The sequence below is a fragment of the Triturus cristatus genome, chromosome 5_1, assembly GCF_964204655.1.
Source record: "Triturus cristatus chromosome 5_1, aTriCri1.1, whole genome shotgun sequence".
Classification (NCBI taxonomy): domain Eukaryota; kingdom Metazoa; phylum Chordata; class Amphibia; order Caudata; family Salamandridae; genus Triturus; species Triturus cristatus.
Window position 1 is genome coordinate 950851686 of NC_140587.1, and position 16195 is coordinate 950867880.

A 16195-nucleotide genomic window follows, 5' to 3' on the forward strand; every position below is an offset into this window, starting at 1 on the left:
CTCCCCCCTCCTCCCACCCCCCCCGCCCACCATATCTCAACAGCAAACTTAGTAACTCCACCACCCAACCCCCCCTCCCTGCTACCCTGCTACGTAGGTTCCAAACTACCCACATCCCCAATCAGCAGAGTGCCTATCGCCCCAACAGGTGAACAACTATGCCTTGGGGCAGTGGTCAGTGGCCGACCCCAGCCGCCCGAGACCGTATCCCCCGTGTCACAGTAGCATAACTGCCAGTCATGGGTAGTAGAACGGCTCCTCCGCTCCCAGGTGTAACTGGTTGTGATAATACGTGAGGCACCCCGCCCACCAACAATGAGGTGGGTCCCATGAGCGACAATGCATCGCCCAGGCACCCCCAAAGTGCACCACCAAAAGTATGCGACCCATACACAGACCGGCGAGCCCATATCCCGCCGCCCCCCGGGTCCGCACCCCCCAGGTTATACATTACAGTTTTTCACCATCCGTCCCTGGCGAGTCATGGCAGCGTTACTCCCACCGGTTCTGCTATCCCGTCGCTTGGCCCGGGCTGCTGGACCTCGATCTCCACGTGCGCCCAGTACGGTGTTCCTGGTCCAGAAGTTCTCCCGTGGTCGCTCCCCCACGAGGCCCTGGTTCCCCGCGCTTCGCAGTGGCTCTGGAGCCCTTCCTCTGGTCCGACTTCCCCTCTAGCCAGTCACGGACCTCCTGGGGATCGGTGAAGTAGAGTGACTTCCCTTCTACGAAGATTTTTAGCTTCGCCGGGAAGAACATCATATATTTGGGAATTTAAAGTTTTAATTATGTTTTTAACATAGAATTGGATGGCATTTCTTGAACAGATACTTTAACATATACTAATTTTATGCGGAAATGCATTATATACCCACTTTATTGTATACTGAAGCGACTGATATTTCAGTTTTTCGGTGTGTGTATTTTCAAATAGGGGGTAAAAGTTAGGAGAGAAATAATGTAGTCAGGACAAGTTAGCTCAGGATGCCTAATCCATCCTCTCTTTGACAGGGGATGTATTATGAAGTCTCACCTGCTGTTTAAAACTTAACCATCCACTTTGCTCTCTTTCTAAAGGCAGATTGGAGTTTTAATTGAGTGTTTCCCACTGCTACCTTTTACCTTTTACTTATTATTTAGTTCTGTGATTACTAGATTTATATAATGAATTGATCATGTTCTAGATATAAATAACAGATTTAAAAATTAAATGATTATGTATTAACCATGACTGAAGAAAGTGATCGGATGGAGAGATCCCCGCCCAATCTCTCTTGTAACAATTTTAATTAATTGAAACAATAAATTCATTCACTCTCTTTCTTAAGGTGGATCCTAATGCTGACACAGATCCTGGGATCCTTATGAGTGCGCAGACCATCACATCCGAAACAAGCAGCACCACAACTACCACACATATCACCAAAGTAAGTTGTCCTGTACTATTGAGGTTGATGTCAGTGGACATGTATGTTTAAATACACACCACTTTCAAGAAGAAAATATAATATATTCTTCTGATCAGCTGAAAAGGACATACCACTCATACGGAGATGGCTAGATGAAAATTAACTGCTGGACATCATAGTTAAAATCAGTGCCACAAAGAGTAGGCCCTAGAGCTTACATTGACATAGGCTGCTAATTGGTTTCTCTAAGCATCTCATTGTTTGTTTTCAATTCTTGTAAACCATGAAAAAGAATATATTTTTGGGGACTGTACATGATATATATTATTTTGATGATGGTTATCTATTTATTCCTCCACCTTCCTACTCTACGATTCTTTTTCATCCCCACTATTCAGCAAGACAGGACATAACTTGCTGCTCAAAAAGATGTGCTTTTAATGTGTATAAATGTACACATGCATTTCCTAGAGGTATCTGTGTCACTGTACCACCCGGTACGTTCCCAGTACATCCACTTCAGTAGCATTCATTCTTCAACCATGACACAAGGGCACCACAAAATATGATAGTGCAGACAGCCAAGCTGGTAGGAAGGGAACAACTATTATCACTTGAATAACCTAGTGGTGGAGCCCGTGGTTCGGGGGCATATGTAGACAGCCACTGAGGAGATTTGCGTAAAATAACTTTCTGCTCTTCTGTGAGCTGTTCTAGGAATGGTGCGGATGACAGTAGTTGAATTATACTGTCTGGAGAAAGATCAGCTGGAATTGCATTCTGCACAGATCAGTTCTTGTCCTCTTCTGGATTTGCCTTCTTTGAAGTTGTCATTGAGCTCTATCAAGTCTGGCTCCCCTCCTGACCCTCTACCCCCTTCTAAACTCAGTTTTTCGGATGAAACAGTCTTTTCTGTGATCCTTAATTTGCTTAACACTTCTCTAAGTACAGGCTTGGTACCCCAGGGGTAGAAGCACGCTCTTGTCCTTCCTCTATTAAAAGAGGATGGTCTTGACCCTCTTTGTTGGTCCAATTTTTATCCTATTTTTATCCTTTCTGTGTTTTCTAAAATTTTGGAACGGCACATTAATACCTTACTTTCTTCTTTTGTTACTATGTCCAACTTGTTACACCCCTCTTGGTCTGGAGTCAGACCTGGCCATAGTACTGAGTCTGCTCTCCTCGGGGTCACAGAGCACCTCAGACTCCAACTTGACTCTGGCGGTACCTCTGCGCTCATCCTGTTGGATTTGAGCTGTGCGTTCGATACGGTGTCTCATTCCATTCTGATAGACCGTCTTGAAGCCCCTCTAATTGTGGGCTTGGCTCTGAGGTGGGGAGCTCTTTCCTTAATGACTGTACTTTTCAGGTCTTTATAAATGAAGAGAGATCGTACACGTTAGAGCTAACCTCTGGAGTTCCTCAGGGATCTATCCTGAGCCCATTACTTCTTAATATATACATTCGCCCTTTGGCCAACATTGCGGAGAAGTCGGGTCTAACTAGCTTCTGCTATGCTGACAGTACTCCGATCGTCTTCTCCCTTTCCGCTGCTCAGCACCAGGATCCCTGCTCGTTGAAGCTTGGCCGGAGGAATGTCTCATCATGGCTGACCAGTAATGCCTTGAAGCTTAACAGTTCTAACACTGAGGTGCTTATTTTGGGCAATAACCCTGATCTTTGGGGAATATAACACTGGCCTGACAATTTGGGCCCTGTGCCTGCCTCTGTCTCCAAAGTTAAAAACCTGGGTTTTATTATCGATAAAAAAGCTCTCCCTCATACCTCAGTTCTCCAAGGTAGCTTCATCCTGCTTTGCTGCTCTCGGATGGATTAAAAAAAATCCTCTGGTTAATCCCACTGGCAGCTCAGAGAATGGCTCTGGTGATGTCCAGGTTGGATTACGGCAATGTCCTGTATTTGGGTGCCGATAAATCCTCTTTACATCGGCTACAGGTCATTCACAGTGCTGCTGCTCGCCTTCTTTTCCACTTGCCAAGATATGCCTCTGCGTCACCTTTGCTCAACCAACTTCTTTGGCTTTTTTTATTTTTTTTTATTTATTATTTCACAGCAACCAAAAAAAAAAAAAACAACCATAATGCGAGGAAGAGTCAAGAAAAACAGAAAAAAACAAAAAGAAATTATTTCATGAGTTCATATGATCAAAAAAGGCACCCCCAAATAGACATTCCCATTTGCCGTTTCCTTACCCCCTTTACAGAATACAAACTATTTTCTAAATGAAATAAATGATACATTTTAGCACGCCAATGCTGGAACACGGGGGGTTCGGGTTGAAGCCAATTAGAAGCAATACACAATCGAGCGACAGTCAGCAATGAAAATCAAAAAACGGTGTTTATACAGAGAGTACCCCTTTTCTACGTCTTGCCCAATTCCTATTAGCATTAAGGCGGGGGTAATATTAATAATGGTTCCGGTAATCGTGGTTAAAATTTTTTCAATATCAGTCAAATACTTACATAAGTTTACACAGTTGAAAAATATATGAAGACTATCCGCATTATCCACCCCACAACAAAAACGTTTCCCGTCATTCCTACCCCCCCCACTTGAGCATGCGTGCTGGAGTATAATACAAATTAAAAATCGTTTTAAAGAATTGTGCTTTCAGGTTGGCGGATAAGAGAGTTTCCCTAGATCTGACAATAGCCCGCTCTATTGAAATATTGCGTTCTCCCAATATAATAGACCATTGGGCATTATGCTTCTTCAAATCATCCATTCTAAAAGAGAATAATAGTTTATAAAGCCCACCTATTTTCTCCTGCCGTCTAATAGCCTCTATAAGTGGATTTGATGTCAATATCAGATTTTTACGACGAAGAAAATCACGAATTTGGAGAAATTTAAAAAATTGGGAATTAGGCAAGTTATATTGTCTCACTAAATCTTCATACGTAGGAAACAATCCCCTAGTTTGATAAAAGTTGCCCAATTGTGAAATACCTTGTTTCCTCCAACCCAATGCCACACTATCCCAAAAAATGTGAGGGAGAATCTTTGAAGCATTCATGGGTGTATAGTAGGTTAACCCCATCAAGGAGCTTAGCTTACGTATTTACTGTCAAACTTTAAAGGCAGCTGCCAGTACTTTGAACCCGGTTCTTTTGAAGTAACTACCATCGATTTCTTTAAAAACAAATTGTCTAGCCTCAGGCCCTAGTTGCAGATAGAATATCGAGGGAGCCTCTGCTCTATTACAAGCGCCCTCACCAGTCAATAATAGCCGCATCTTCAAAAGAAAACAAACATAATAATAAAAAGTGAAGTCTGGTATAGCCCGGCCACCTCTCTCAATAGGTAACGTCATAAATCTAGTAGCTCGCCTGGGTTTACCGGGGGCCCAAAGAAATTTAGCACAAAGCGATTGTAACTGTAAGAGTTGGGCCGGCGACACTTCCAGAGGAATAGATCTAAAAAGATATAGCACCTTTGGAAAAATATTAATTTTTATAATATTACATCGGCCTACTAATGTAAGGTGAAGTCGACCCCATCTCTCTAGTGAGTCCCTGGTGCTGCGTACTATGGCCAACCAGTTAGCTTCAACCAGTTCTGACGGCAAAGTTCTAATTTTAATGCCCAAATATGTCAGTTCCTGTACTACTCTAGCGTCTCGCAATGCGATATTATCTGTACATAAAATTTGTGTTTTGGTGACGTTAAGTTTATAGCCAGAGACATGACCAAATTCAATAGCGATACGCTCAATCTCTGTAATTGCGGTAGATGGGTCAACCGACGTCACAGCTATGTCGTCCGCATAAGCAAATACGGCGTGTGGAATATCTTGTCCCACAAAAGCTTGATCAGAAAGTTATTACCCAGCATTTCCACGAGCGGATTTATATATAAAGCGAACAACAGTGGTGAACAAGGGCATCCTTGCCTCGTTCCTCTAGTGATTCCCACTTTATCTGATGTCAAGCCCATAGCTGCAATTTTGGTGACCGGTGAAGTGTACAGCACCTGTAGAGCTGTCATGAACCCCTTACCAAAACCCAACTGAATCATCAATTTCCACAGGTAGTTCCACTCCACACGGTCAAATGCTTTTTCAGCATCTAATAGAATCAACCCTAATTGCCGGTTTTCAGCCTGAGATATATCGAAAAGCGTCACCACTTTATTGAAATGAGTGACTGTCCCACGACCAGGAATAAACCCATGTTGATTTTCTGACACTAGTGAAGCAATAATCTTTGAAAGGCGATTAGCTAAAATTTTCGAGTATATTTTGCCGTCACAGTTGAGTAAAGAAATCGGGCGATATGAACCCGGCAATTCCGGATCTTTGCCCTTCTTGCTAAAGACCACAATGGCAGCTTCATCCCATGATTTAGGAGATTGCCCCCCCTGTGCTGCTCTAAAGGTGGCGAGCATTTCGCACTTCAATTGATTAAAAAATGTCTTGTAAATTTCACCCGGGAGGTTATCAGGCCCCGCGGATTTCCCCAGTGCCAAGCTCTTAACTGCCATTTCTAACTCCTCCATAGTAATTGTACTGTCCAAGTGTTCCACATCACAAGGGTCTAATTGTGCCATAACCCTGGATAGAAATACATTGTTGCACCCCACTCCTATTACTTCCTGGTGTGTGTATAGTTCAACTTCATTGGCTTAAAGTCAATAAGTGTATTGAGTTCAAGGCCCTCTGCTACATGTTCTGTTCCAAAGGGGCCTTGCCCCTTCTTATATTCAAAGTCTAGCCACACCTTATGTTCCAGCTCGACAGCTGCGATCTTCAAGCCTTTCACTGTTTTCAGTTCACAGATATCAGCTTGTCCGTATGAGAGGTCGCTCCTTTTCCTGTCATGGCCCCAGGCTCTGGAATGCTCTTCCAACTGACCTTAGGAACTGTCATTCCCTGCTAGCCTTTCGTAAGAGCTTAAAGACTCTGCTGTTTAGTGAATTGGTTTAATTTCTTTTTTTTCTTCTTTTCTCTCCTTTTACTTCTTCTGATCTCTGCTCTTTTCATCTTTGTCTAGCTGTGTCTGCCCCCACATGTCCAGCACAGGGAAACCCTGTTGGGTAGTTGTGCGCTCTATAAGTGTAATAAATAAACAAATAAATTGCCAAAGTGGAATGAGGAATTTACACTCTGCTATAACAGTCCCTTTTCACAGCAGAAACATTGGGGAGAGAAAACCATGTATGCATAATGGAGGCTACCACATACTCAGAAGAGGCTCCTTAAAGATTCCAAAGGACCATCTCTATCTGAGTGTTAGAACAAACATCCTCTGCACGGCTTAAAAATAGGAGTGCCATTGTGCACTCTAATTGCTTTTTTCTGAATAGCGTATTCCGGCGCTGGCCCAGCTGGTATTTGGCAGTCGATAAATGTACGTAAGACTGTTTAGACGTAAATTTTTCCTGTTTTGACTGTCAGGCAAAGCCTGGTGGTCACAGACAGAACACCAAAAAAATGAGCCCCATGATCTGGGAGAAGGCACCTGACATTTCCTTTTCTTGTTTTTCAATGAAAAGCTCCTGGTTTTTGACATTTTTTTAAAAAACAAAAAACTTTGCTGAGCGGGCATATTAAACATGATGCCCAACATAACTTCAGTGCCTTCAGTGAAACTATCACGATGGTTGTCATGCTGAAGGCATAGACATCTCCACCAGGCAGCCCAAATCTCTAAGGATGACAATGGGTCTTGATCAGATCATCAAAGTAGGTTCCCTCGATTCGCTGGCAGACCAGCCATCATTCTCGAAATGAAGTATTTACTACCTATTGAAATGTGTTCTGCTTGGCTGCAGAGCACATGCAATTCCAATATAAAATGTGTCATTTTGAGTTGCAAGTGAGAAGCATGTGTTCCTTACTGCTGTTTCCCATGTCTACATTCTGTACAACTGAGCAGGAGTTCAGCATGAAAGAGCTTTTTAACAGAGTGATAGTTATGGCAATTTGCAATAAAAACAGTTGTCCATTTAGAGAAAAGACGTGGTTGAATCCTGATTACCAAGTCTCCAGAGAGGTCTAAAACTGTAAATGTCTTGACCAAACAAATGGGCTTAAAAACGGAAGAATTGGATTTTCTATAAATATCAAGTTATCAGGAAACTAACTGAAAGTTTACCCTAATGCCATGTAGAATTTAAACAGTGAAATAGATAGTTCCTTGGACAGTATTAGTGCATTGCCTCCAGAAATAGTTTACAAGGAACAGAAGAGTGTTACATAGAGATTAAGAATGTATTTCTGAGGTCCACACAAATGTGGTTTATATGGAATGCATGGAAGTATTCAGTTTGCAGGAAATAATTTGTGAGGTGTAGCTGGATACCCTACAACAGGAATGCTGAGAGTTTCTCAAGTACCAGTCAATGTTTTTGAAGTCTACTCGGATACAGTTTACAAGGAACAGTGTTAAATACATAGTTCCCATGCAATTTGTAAAGTCCATCCACCTTCACGGGGTTGCAAAATATATTGGGTTGTTTTAAAGTCCAATTGCATTTTAATACGGAACACAGCGAATTACTTAATTCCAAAGGAATTATATGTCTGGTCCAGCCAAATGAGCTTTAGCAGTAATGACAAGATAAACTTTGTTAACAGAAAATGTATTTTAGAGGTCTACCCAGATATGATGCTATAGGGATATTACAGATTATACAGTTAATTTAATAGTTAATTATTTCAATTCTTGGAGCGGGGATTGTGGGTTTCACTCGGATCTGATGTAACAAAAAAATACAAATAGTTAAATCCAAGATAGATATTTGTGATAAAAGTATGGCTGTGTTTTAGAACAAAAGCTTAGGGAGTCTTTTAGAAATTGTGATTGTCCACCAACCTTGTGGTTCCTCCACCCATTTTAGAGGAGGGTAACCACAGAGTTTCTGCCTGTGGAGCCTCACTCGACTCAGGTGGTGGAAACCCTTTACCCATCAATATATCATTCAAAGGCCTACAGTGTCACAGTGACATTCATTGGATTTGCCTGCCTGTTTCGCAATCCAAGGCATAGCAGTCCTAGGCAGAAAAGCAAGCAACAGCTCAGAAGCACACAGTAGCGGCTCGTGAAGTTAAAAACGGAGAGAGCAAATACTTCTCTTAAATTAGATAGAGAGTGCAAATCCATCCCTATTTTTGGTCAAAAGGTTCATTCTACAGGATAAGTTTGTCATGTTTGCCACAAGTTGCCTAAGCACTAATGAAATATTCCAATACCTGTTGAATGCCAGACATGATGAACTCCCCCACCCATTCAGGGCTCACCCTTGGCAAGAACATTTAGCTAACATGGTGGTAAAACTGTGGATTTTGCAAAACAATGTCCATTAAAAGTTGGCTAAGTGGCTATACATAGTACAGGGAGTAACGAAAATCTGGTTATGGAAGATCACATGGACATACTTTTTCGAAAATGTTTTCAGCATATTTGTGACTTTACTTTTCCATCCAGCCCTTCCAGATTTAATCTCAGTCTTATACGAGTCAGACCAGATATGAAAGGGCATCATGTAAATGTACAAATTTCACACTGCTGGCTGTAGACAGCAGTGCTAGATAATCTTGAAGGCTCATAAAGCAATGCCACTTCTCAGTTACATAGAGCTCACGGAATTATACAGAATTATACAACATTTAGATTACACTGTATTTACATGCCCAGGGTGAGGCAGCAGTACTGATATAGAAAAACTTCACAAATGCTTTATATTTGCTGAACATCGGTTTGGCAGTGTCTAAAAATAAAGATATTTTGCCATGAAATACAATTACTTTATTTTGGATAATCCACAGGACACCAACCACTAGTAATTAGTAAAAGACCCCAGAGGTCACTATAACCCCATTCAGACGACTGCGCCAACCCTTAAAACCTGTATGTACATGAGATAGTTTGTCCGTGGGGAGATTATCATCATGGCTTACTGCTGGAAACAGCACTCCAGGGGTGAACACACAGATCTGCTGCAGGAGACTCCCTCCTCTCCTTTGTTGCCTTGCAAAGTCACTTGTTGCAAACAAAGCTGCCCTCAGTTTACAGGACAATATTTTCGATGCTTTGGCTCTAAGGGGAAAGCCGGATTTTGTCCGCAGCTGTCTATGAATTTGCTGTATTGATTGTCCCCAGCCTTTATGAGCTGTTACCTTGAGTGTATTGTTTTGTAGTTCAACCACAGCTTTTTGTCTTTCTAAAATTGTTGGCAATGTTCTTATTTACACCATTGAGAACTGAATGTGCACTTATAAATTTCCAGAATGGGGGTTGCCACAGGTAATACTAATAGATTTCCATTTCACATTATCAAAAATACATGTATATGTAGTGCACTTTCCCATATGCAAAGGTGTGTGCCTCTATGTGCAGTGTCACAGCCATTCTATTGAATATCTAACCTCACAGAATGGAATTGGTGTTGCAGTCACTGACATCACTATACTGTAATGACCTCACTACAGGTAACACTATGCACGAAAAAAGCGTGTAGGTTCTAAGCCATGTTTCCATTCTGGAAGGACTGTTAGAAGCTGTTTCACAAATAATGAGCTTGGCCACTACAGCTTCCAGTGACTACATACATCCTGATACATCCTGATACACTCGTTCATCACTTCTACCCTCCACAAGACACAATTAAGCAGGACCAAGCTCATATACCTCACAAAGGACAGTTGCACTTTTTCGGTTCTCATACAATCTGCCCTCCCCCTCTGCACTGCTTACCTCCAGGTGGTAGCAATGAATCCATCCTGGCGTCATGCTGTTCTTCAGGATCCTGCACATACAAATGATCATCAGGATGCTGAACAAATAAAACATTCACCCCAAGTCAAAAGATCTGGGTTAAATCCATTGTTCTTTTGCTCAACATGCCAACCCAGTTTGGACCCAGCCAGATGCAAATCAGTCTTGACCTGCTCCTCAAGGCAGCAGTCCAGCTCGCACTGCCAAGCCAGGTCCTCCTTGGACTGAAATCATTCATCCTGGAACTGGTTTCTGGGTATCAACCCTCATCAGCCTGAGTAGCTTGAATCCAGTGCCACAGCAAGCAAGGGACCCACGTCTGTTCATTCCCATCTCACTTAGGGTGAAAAATGCTGCACAAACAAATAATGGACGGAATGCTGAACAAATCAAACATTCACCCTCAGTCAAAAGAGCTGGGTTCAATTCATTGATCTTTTGCTTACCATACAACTCCAGTTTGAACCCAGCATTCCGTCGATCATCTATTCTCATTTGTGCTCTAGCTGGGAAGGGTATACCCAGACATGGGTCACATGCTCGCTATGCCACCGGATGAAGGCTAGACTGGCTGATGAGATGGGGTGAAACCTCAAAACCGGTCCCAGAAAAGGGTGAAAAAAACTGTGCAAACAAATGATGGACGGAATGTTGAACAAATCAAACATTCACCGCAGTCAAGAGATCTGGGTTAAATCCATCATTCTTTTGCTCACCATGTCACACCAGTTTGGACCCAGCAGTATCTGATTCAGTCTTGACCCTGCTCCTCTTCGAAACAGTCCAGCTCTAACTGCCAAGCCTGGTCCTCCCTGGACTGGAAGCAAGCATCCTGGAACCAGTATCGGGGTATCACACTTCATCAGCCAGGCTAGCTTGAATCCAGTGGCACTGCTGGCAAGAGACCCACATCTGGGTATACACATACTTCTTAGGGCAAAAATGCTGTGCAAACAAATGATGGACGGAATGTTGAACAAATCAAACATTCACCGCAGTCAAGAGATCTGGGTCAAATCCATCATTCTTTTGCTCACCATGCAACCCCAGTTTGGACCCATGACCTGTTCTTTTTGCATTTGTCGCCCCAAGTGGAAAGGGTATGCCTTGACATCAGTCTTGTCCTTGCTATGCCACCGGATTCAAGCTAGCCTGGCTGATGAGGTGTGATACCCCGAAACCGGTCCCAGGATATTTGTTTCTGGGCCAGGGAGGACCTGGCCTGGCAATTAGGTCTGGACTATTCCCAGGGGAAGCAGGGTTAAGACGGATTTCAAAATGACTGGGTCCAAACTGGAACGGCATGGTGAGCAAAACAAACCCAATGGATTTAACCCAGATCTGTGACTGGGGTGAATGTTTGATTTGTTTAGCATTCCGTCCATCATCTGTTCTTTCTTCAGGATGCATCATTGTTGGCAAATGCAACTGTGAACAGTAGAAGCTAGAAATGGGTCACGTGGAGGCCACATGGCTCATTGCTACAACTACCTGGTGCTAGGTCGCTCCATACCTCAGGCGACAGAGTGGGACCCACTGCAGCTCTGTCTCTAGAGGCATGGTGAGAGCAAACACCTGACCTGCATCTGTAGTGGCAGAATAACCAGGGACAAGAAGGGTCTCATGAACAGACTGGAGGCCACAAACCTAGGGTTTGATGATGGATGGTGGAAAACGTACACTGGCTAGAGCTTCGTAAGACACTGTCTTGGGCCAGTAGTGGGTGGAGCTGGATACTTTGATTTTGACTCCACCTCTGCCACCTTGTCATAGGCTGTGGTAAGGTCAAGCAACTCACTAATGCCATCTAAGTCTGTGACCAGGTGGCAAAGGTGGAGTCAGAGTAGAGGGAGGGAACGCAGACAGGCCTTCGGTTTCAGGCCAGGCTTCAGAGCCCCATTCATAAAGCAAGGTTGAAATATTCATCCCTTGCCCTGTTTGCTTTCTGTACCGATGCGGAGTTAGGACTGCTCCAGCCACATCCCAATACATGTGCAGAGGGTTTCTCAGCTTTGGGCCTGGAAAGGCTGAGGATAGGGGTAAGAAACAGTGAGTGACATTCAGTCCATTATCTTTGAGTGAACAATGTAGCAATCCTTTGCTCTGTTTACTCAACACCAATAAGATGTCAATTAAACCTTTCTCTGCTAGGTCACATCCCCCCGTGCTAAGCCTTTTTTGGGAGTATTTGGGATAGTTCGTGCTAAAGTCTCCATAACGGGTTTTTTTTACACATAAGCTATCCCCACCAAATTTGCATCCAGTTTTCCAGCATCCTGGGGATTCTAAAAGTACTCAGGGTTTGTGGATTCCCCTGGAGGGGACTGAGAAATTAGCCAAAATGTAGCTTAAGTTTGTTTTGCGGGAGGAAAATAGGAAAAAAGTACTGCAGAAGAAAGTGTTTGTTTTCTTTCTTGCAAATGCGGCGCTAAAATCACCAGCTTTCCCGCTTTCAGGAACAAGCAGACTTGAGTCACAAAACCACTTTTTTTACCACAGTTTTGACATTTTACTGGGAGATTACCAATTTTTCCTATTTTTGGGCTTTCAACCTGTTCCAGTTTGTGGTGGAAATGGGTGTGAAACTGATGGTGGATCCCAGAAAGCTATACATTTCTGAAAACTAGACAAAATTCTAACTTCAGCATGCGGTCATTTGTGTAGACCCTTCAAGGTTTTCTCAAAGAAACGGAAGTGTCTTTTGGGGGGAGAGGATGTGGCCTAACAGCTAGGGCAGTCGACCTCGAAGCTGGGGGACCCGCTTCTAGTCTCTGCAGAGACACTCAACATCCTGTGGTTCTGGGAAAATCACGTAATCTCCCCACGTCTAAAAATGAATGTGTCCATCTGTAACGCAACTGGTGCTCATGTAAGGTGCTCTGATACCTTCGGATATAGTTCGCGCTATATAACCCCCCCAAAACATAAGTTTTGCAACAATAACATTGAAAATTAGTAGGAAAAAACATCCATTTGTGACAACATTTTCAGCTGTAACGTCTCGTCAAGATGGCTGATTTACAAAAGGAGTACACCATTACATCTGCTGGACCCTTCTGGTTGCGGGGGTACATAAGAATTGTGGGTTTTCCAAAACCTCAAGGTTCTCAGAGCCGCAAATGTAACAGCACCTTGCAATGGTTTTTCGTGTATACATGATATAGAGCAAATCATATAGTAAAATATTCAAAGTGAAAAATAGGTATTGAGGAAACCTATGTATTTCCAAAATGGGCACAAGATATGGAGTTTAAAAGCAGTGGTTATATTCACATCTGTGAATGTGTGGGTACCCATACTAGATGGGAATTAGAAGGAATTCTCAAAATGTCTTCTTTCTTACTCACTGGCTTACATTTGGAGGGCACAAATGCAGAGAAATACAATTGGTAATAACACTTGTTCTACTACTCTGTGTTCCCCTAAGTCTCCTTATAAAAATGGTACCACACTTGTGTGAGTAGGCCTAGTTCCCATGATAAAAAAGGGCCCAAAACGCAAAATGGACACACCACAGTTTTCCACTGCATTTTTTTGCAATGTGCCTAGCTGTGAACTTTGCCCCATAAATCAGCCGGCACATAGGGAAACCTAGTAGACCTCTACCTTTTTTTAAACTAGTCGCCTGGCAGAATCTAGAGTTGGGTGAGTTGTGTGGCTCCCACCTGGTTTTCTTACCCGGAAGCCATTGCAAACCTCAAACTTTGAACAAAAAAGCAAACTTTCCTCACATTTAGTAATGGAAAGTTCTTGATTTTGCAAGGAGCAACTAAATTCCTACCAATTGCTATTCCCCCCCCACATCTTCTCATAAAAATAGTACCTCGCTTGTGTGGGTATGTGCTAGTGGCAGTGACGGGTAGGGCACCAAAACTCAACATGGACACATCACACTTTTCCACTGAAAACTGGCATTTTTTGTGTGCAATTTGCCTAGCCACAGATTTTAGGCCCTAGCTCAGCCGGAACCTAGTGGAACCTAATAAAATCCAGGGTGAAGTATCTTGTGTGCTTTCCACCAGGTTTTCCTACTCAGAAGCCCTTGCAAGCCTCAAACTTTGACTAAAAAACAAATTTACCTCACATTTCTGTGATGGAAAGGTCTTAAATCTGCAGTGAGCAACTTCTTTCCTACCACCTACAATTCTCCAAGTCTCCTGATGACAACGGTACCCAACCCAACTTGAGTGGGTAGGGCTAGAGGCCGTGACACAAAAGTCACCAAAACGCAACATGGACGCACCTCATTTTTCCACTGAGAACTGACGTTCTTTTGTGCAATGTGCCAAGCAATGGATTTGGCCCTAGCTCAGCCAGCACCTAGAGAAACCTAGCAAATCTGTACATTTATAAAAACTAGACACCTAGCAGAATTCAGGGTGGGGTGAGTTGTGATGCTCCCATCAAAAGCCCTTGCAAAAATCAAACTGTAACTAAAAAATAAATGGTTCCTCACATTTCTGTGATGGAAAGTTCTGGAATCTACAGGGAGCAACACATTTCCTACCACATACCATTCCCCCAAGTCTCCCGATAAAAATGGTACCTCACTTGTGTGGCTGGGCCTAGTGCCTGCGACAGGAACAGAACAAACGGAGGTCAATGAGTGTCCCTTAGTGAGGACTCCCATTTAAGTTAGTTTGATCCGTTCCTATCACAAGCACTAGCCCCAGCCACACAATTGCAGAAATGCTGGGTGGCAGAAATTGTGTGGATTTCTTCTGATTCTGGAAGAATACCTCACAGAAACGCAAGGAAAATGTGTGATTTTAGTCAAATGTTGAGATTTGCAAGGCATTGTGGGTAAGAAAACTTTGTGGGATCCACAGGAGGCACGCCACCCTGTACCCCTCTGGGTGTCTAGTTTTCAGAAATGCCTGGATGGTAGGCTTTCATGGGTGAATGCCGAATCCAGGCACAAAAAACTGCATCTACCTTTTTGTTGGTGTAGCCACCGTGGGTCTTGGACCCCGCCCTTTTGCAGGCACTAGGCCCACCCACACAGGTGAGGTACAATTGTTTTCAGGATATATTTGGGAATTCTGGATGGCAGCAGATTCCAATACTTTAAGGGATCCACACAGCCACCCTGGAGTCCCCCTGGTGTCTAGTTTATGAAAAAATCTAGAGTTATTAGATTTTTCACAGACAGTTTACACCCTGGCAGAGAAAGACAAATATTATTGCACATCCATCTACTCCTCAAGTGCACACACATGCTAGTTGGATTCAGCATGAGGATCAATGAAAAGTTCAAAATATAAATTTTATTACCAAAAGATTTAACAAAAATTACATTCACTTGTTAAGATAATTGACAGTTGAGAAGACTGAACCAATGAATCACCACTCATGAGCTTTAAATCCACAATAAGACACCAACATCTTTCCAGGCCATTCACACACCTTTCATGCATCACATACACAAAACCATTCACACCTACAGCCGTGGGCTCAGCACATTACAACACTCACATCAACAAACACCGCCATTCAAGGGACCATTACTTTCATATGCCCACAAGACTGATACAGCAATCAGACCACCTCGCTGCTGATGGAGTGCGTGGGATGGCAGTTGGCTGGTAATGTGTGTGTAGTGACCAGCAGCAAGTCACTACACACACACCACCAGCCAAAGGCCAACCACACAAACTGCCGGTGCGCACACCACCAGCCAGATGCTAGTTCAGACACAACAATTACACTACCTGGAAGGTGGTTGGATGTGTGGAGTGGTGTTTTGGTGACGGTGTGTTTGTGTAGTGACATGCTACTGGTCATAACACACACAATGGCAGCCAAACACCAGTCCACACACACCGCCAGCCAAGTGCCAGTCCACACACACTGCCAGCTAAGCACCAGTACACACACAGTCAGTCAAACGCCAGTCCATGCAGACAGCAGCCAAGCGCCAGTCCACGCACACTGGAAGCCAAATGCCAGTCTATACACACTGCCAGCCAAGCGCCAGTCTACACACACCATCAGCCAAGCTCAAGCCTACACACACTGGCAGCCAAGCTCCAGTCTACACACACCGTC

The 16195-nt window shown here is 43.4% G+C and overlaps 1 protein-coding gene across 50 annotated transcripts in view; it reads left to right on the forward strand.

Moving 5' to 3' along the window:
- The window catches only part of EPB41L3 (erythrocyte membrane protein band 4.1 like 3), a 904669-nt gene that overhangs the window by 871764 nt on the left and 16710 nt on the right, over positions 1-16195 (forward strand). For all 50 annotated transcript variants that reach the window (XM_085606055.1, XM_085606026.1, XM_085606030.1 and 47 more), the window contains one exon: positions 1326-1424. In XM_085606055.1, coding sequence (XP_085462181.1) covers positions 1326-1424 — 99 coding nt within the window. The remainder of the gene's footprint in view (positions 1-1325; positions 1425-16195) is intronic.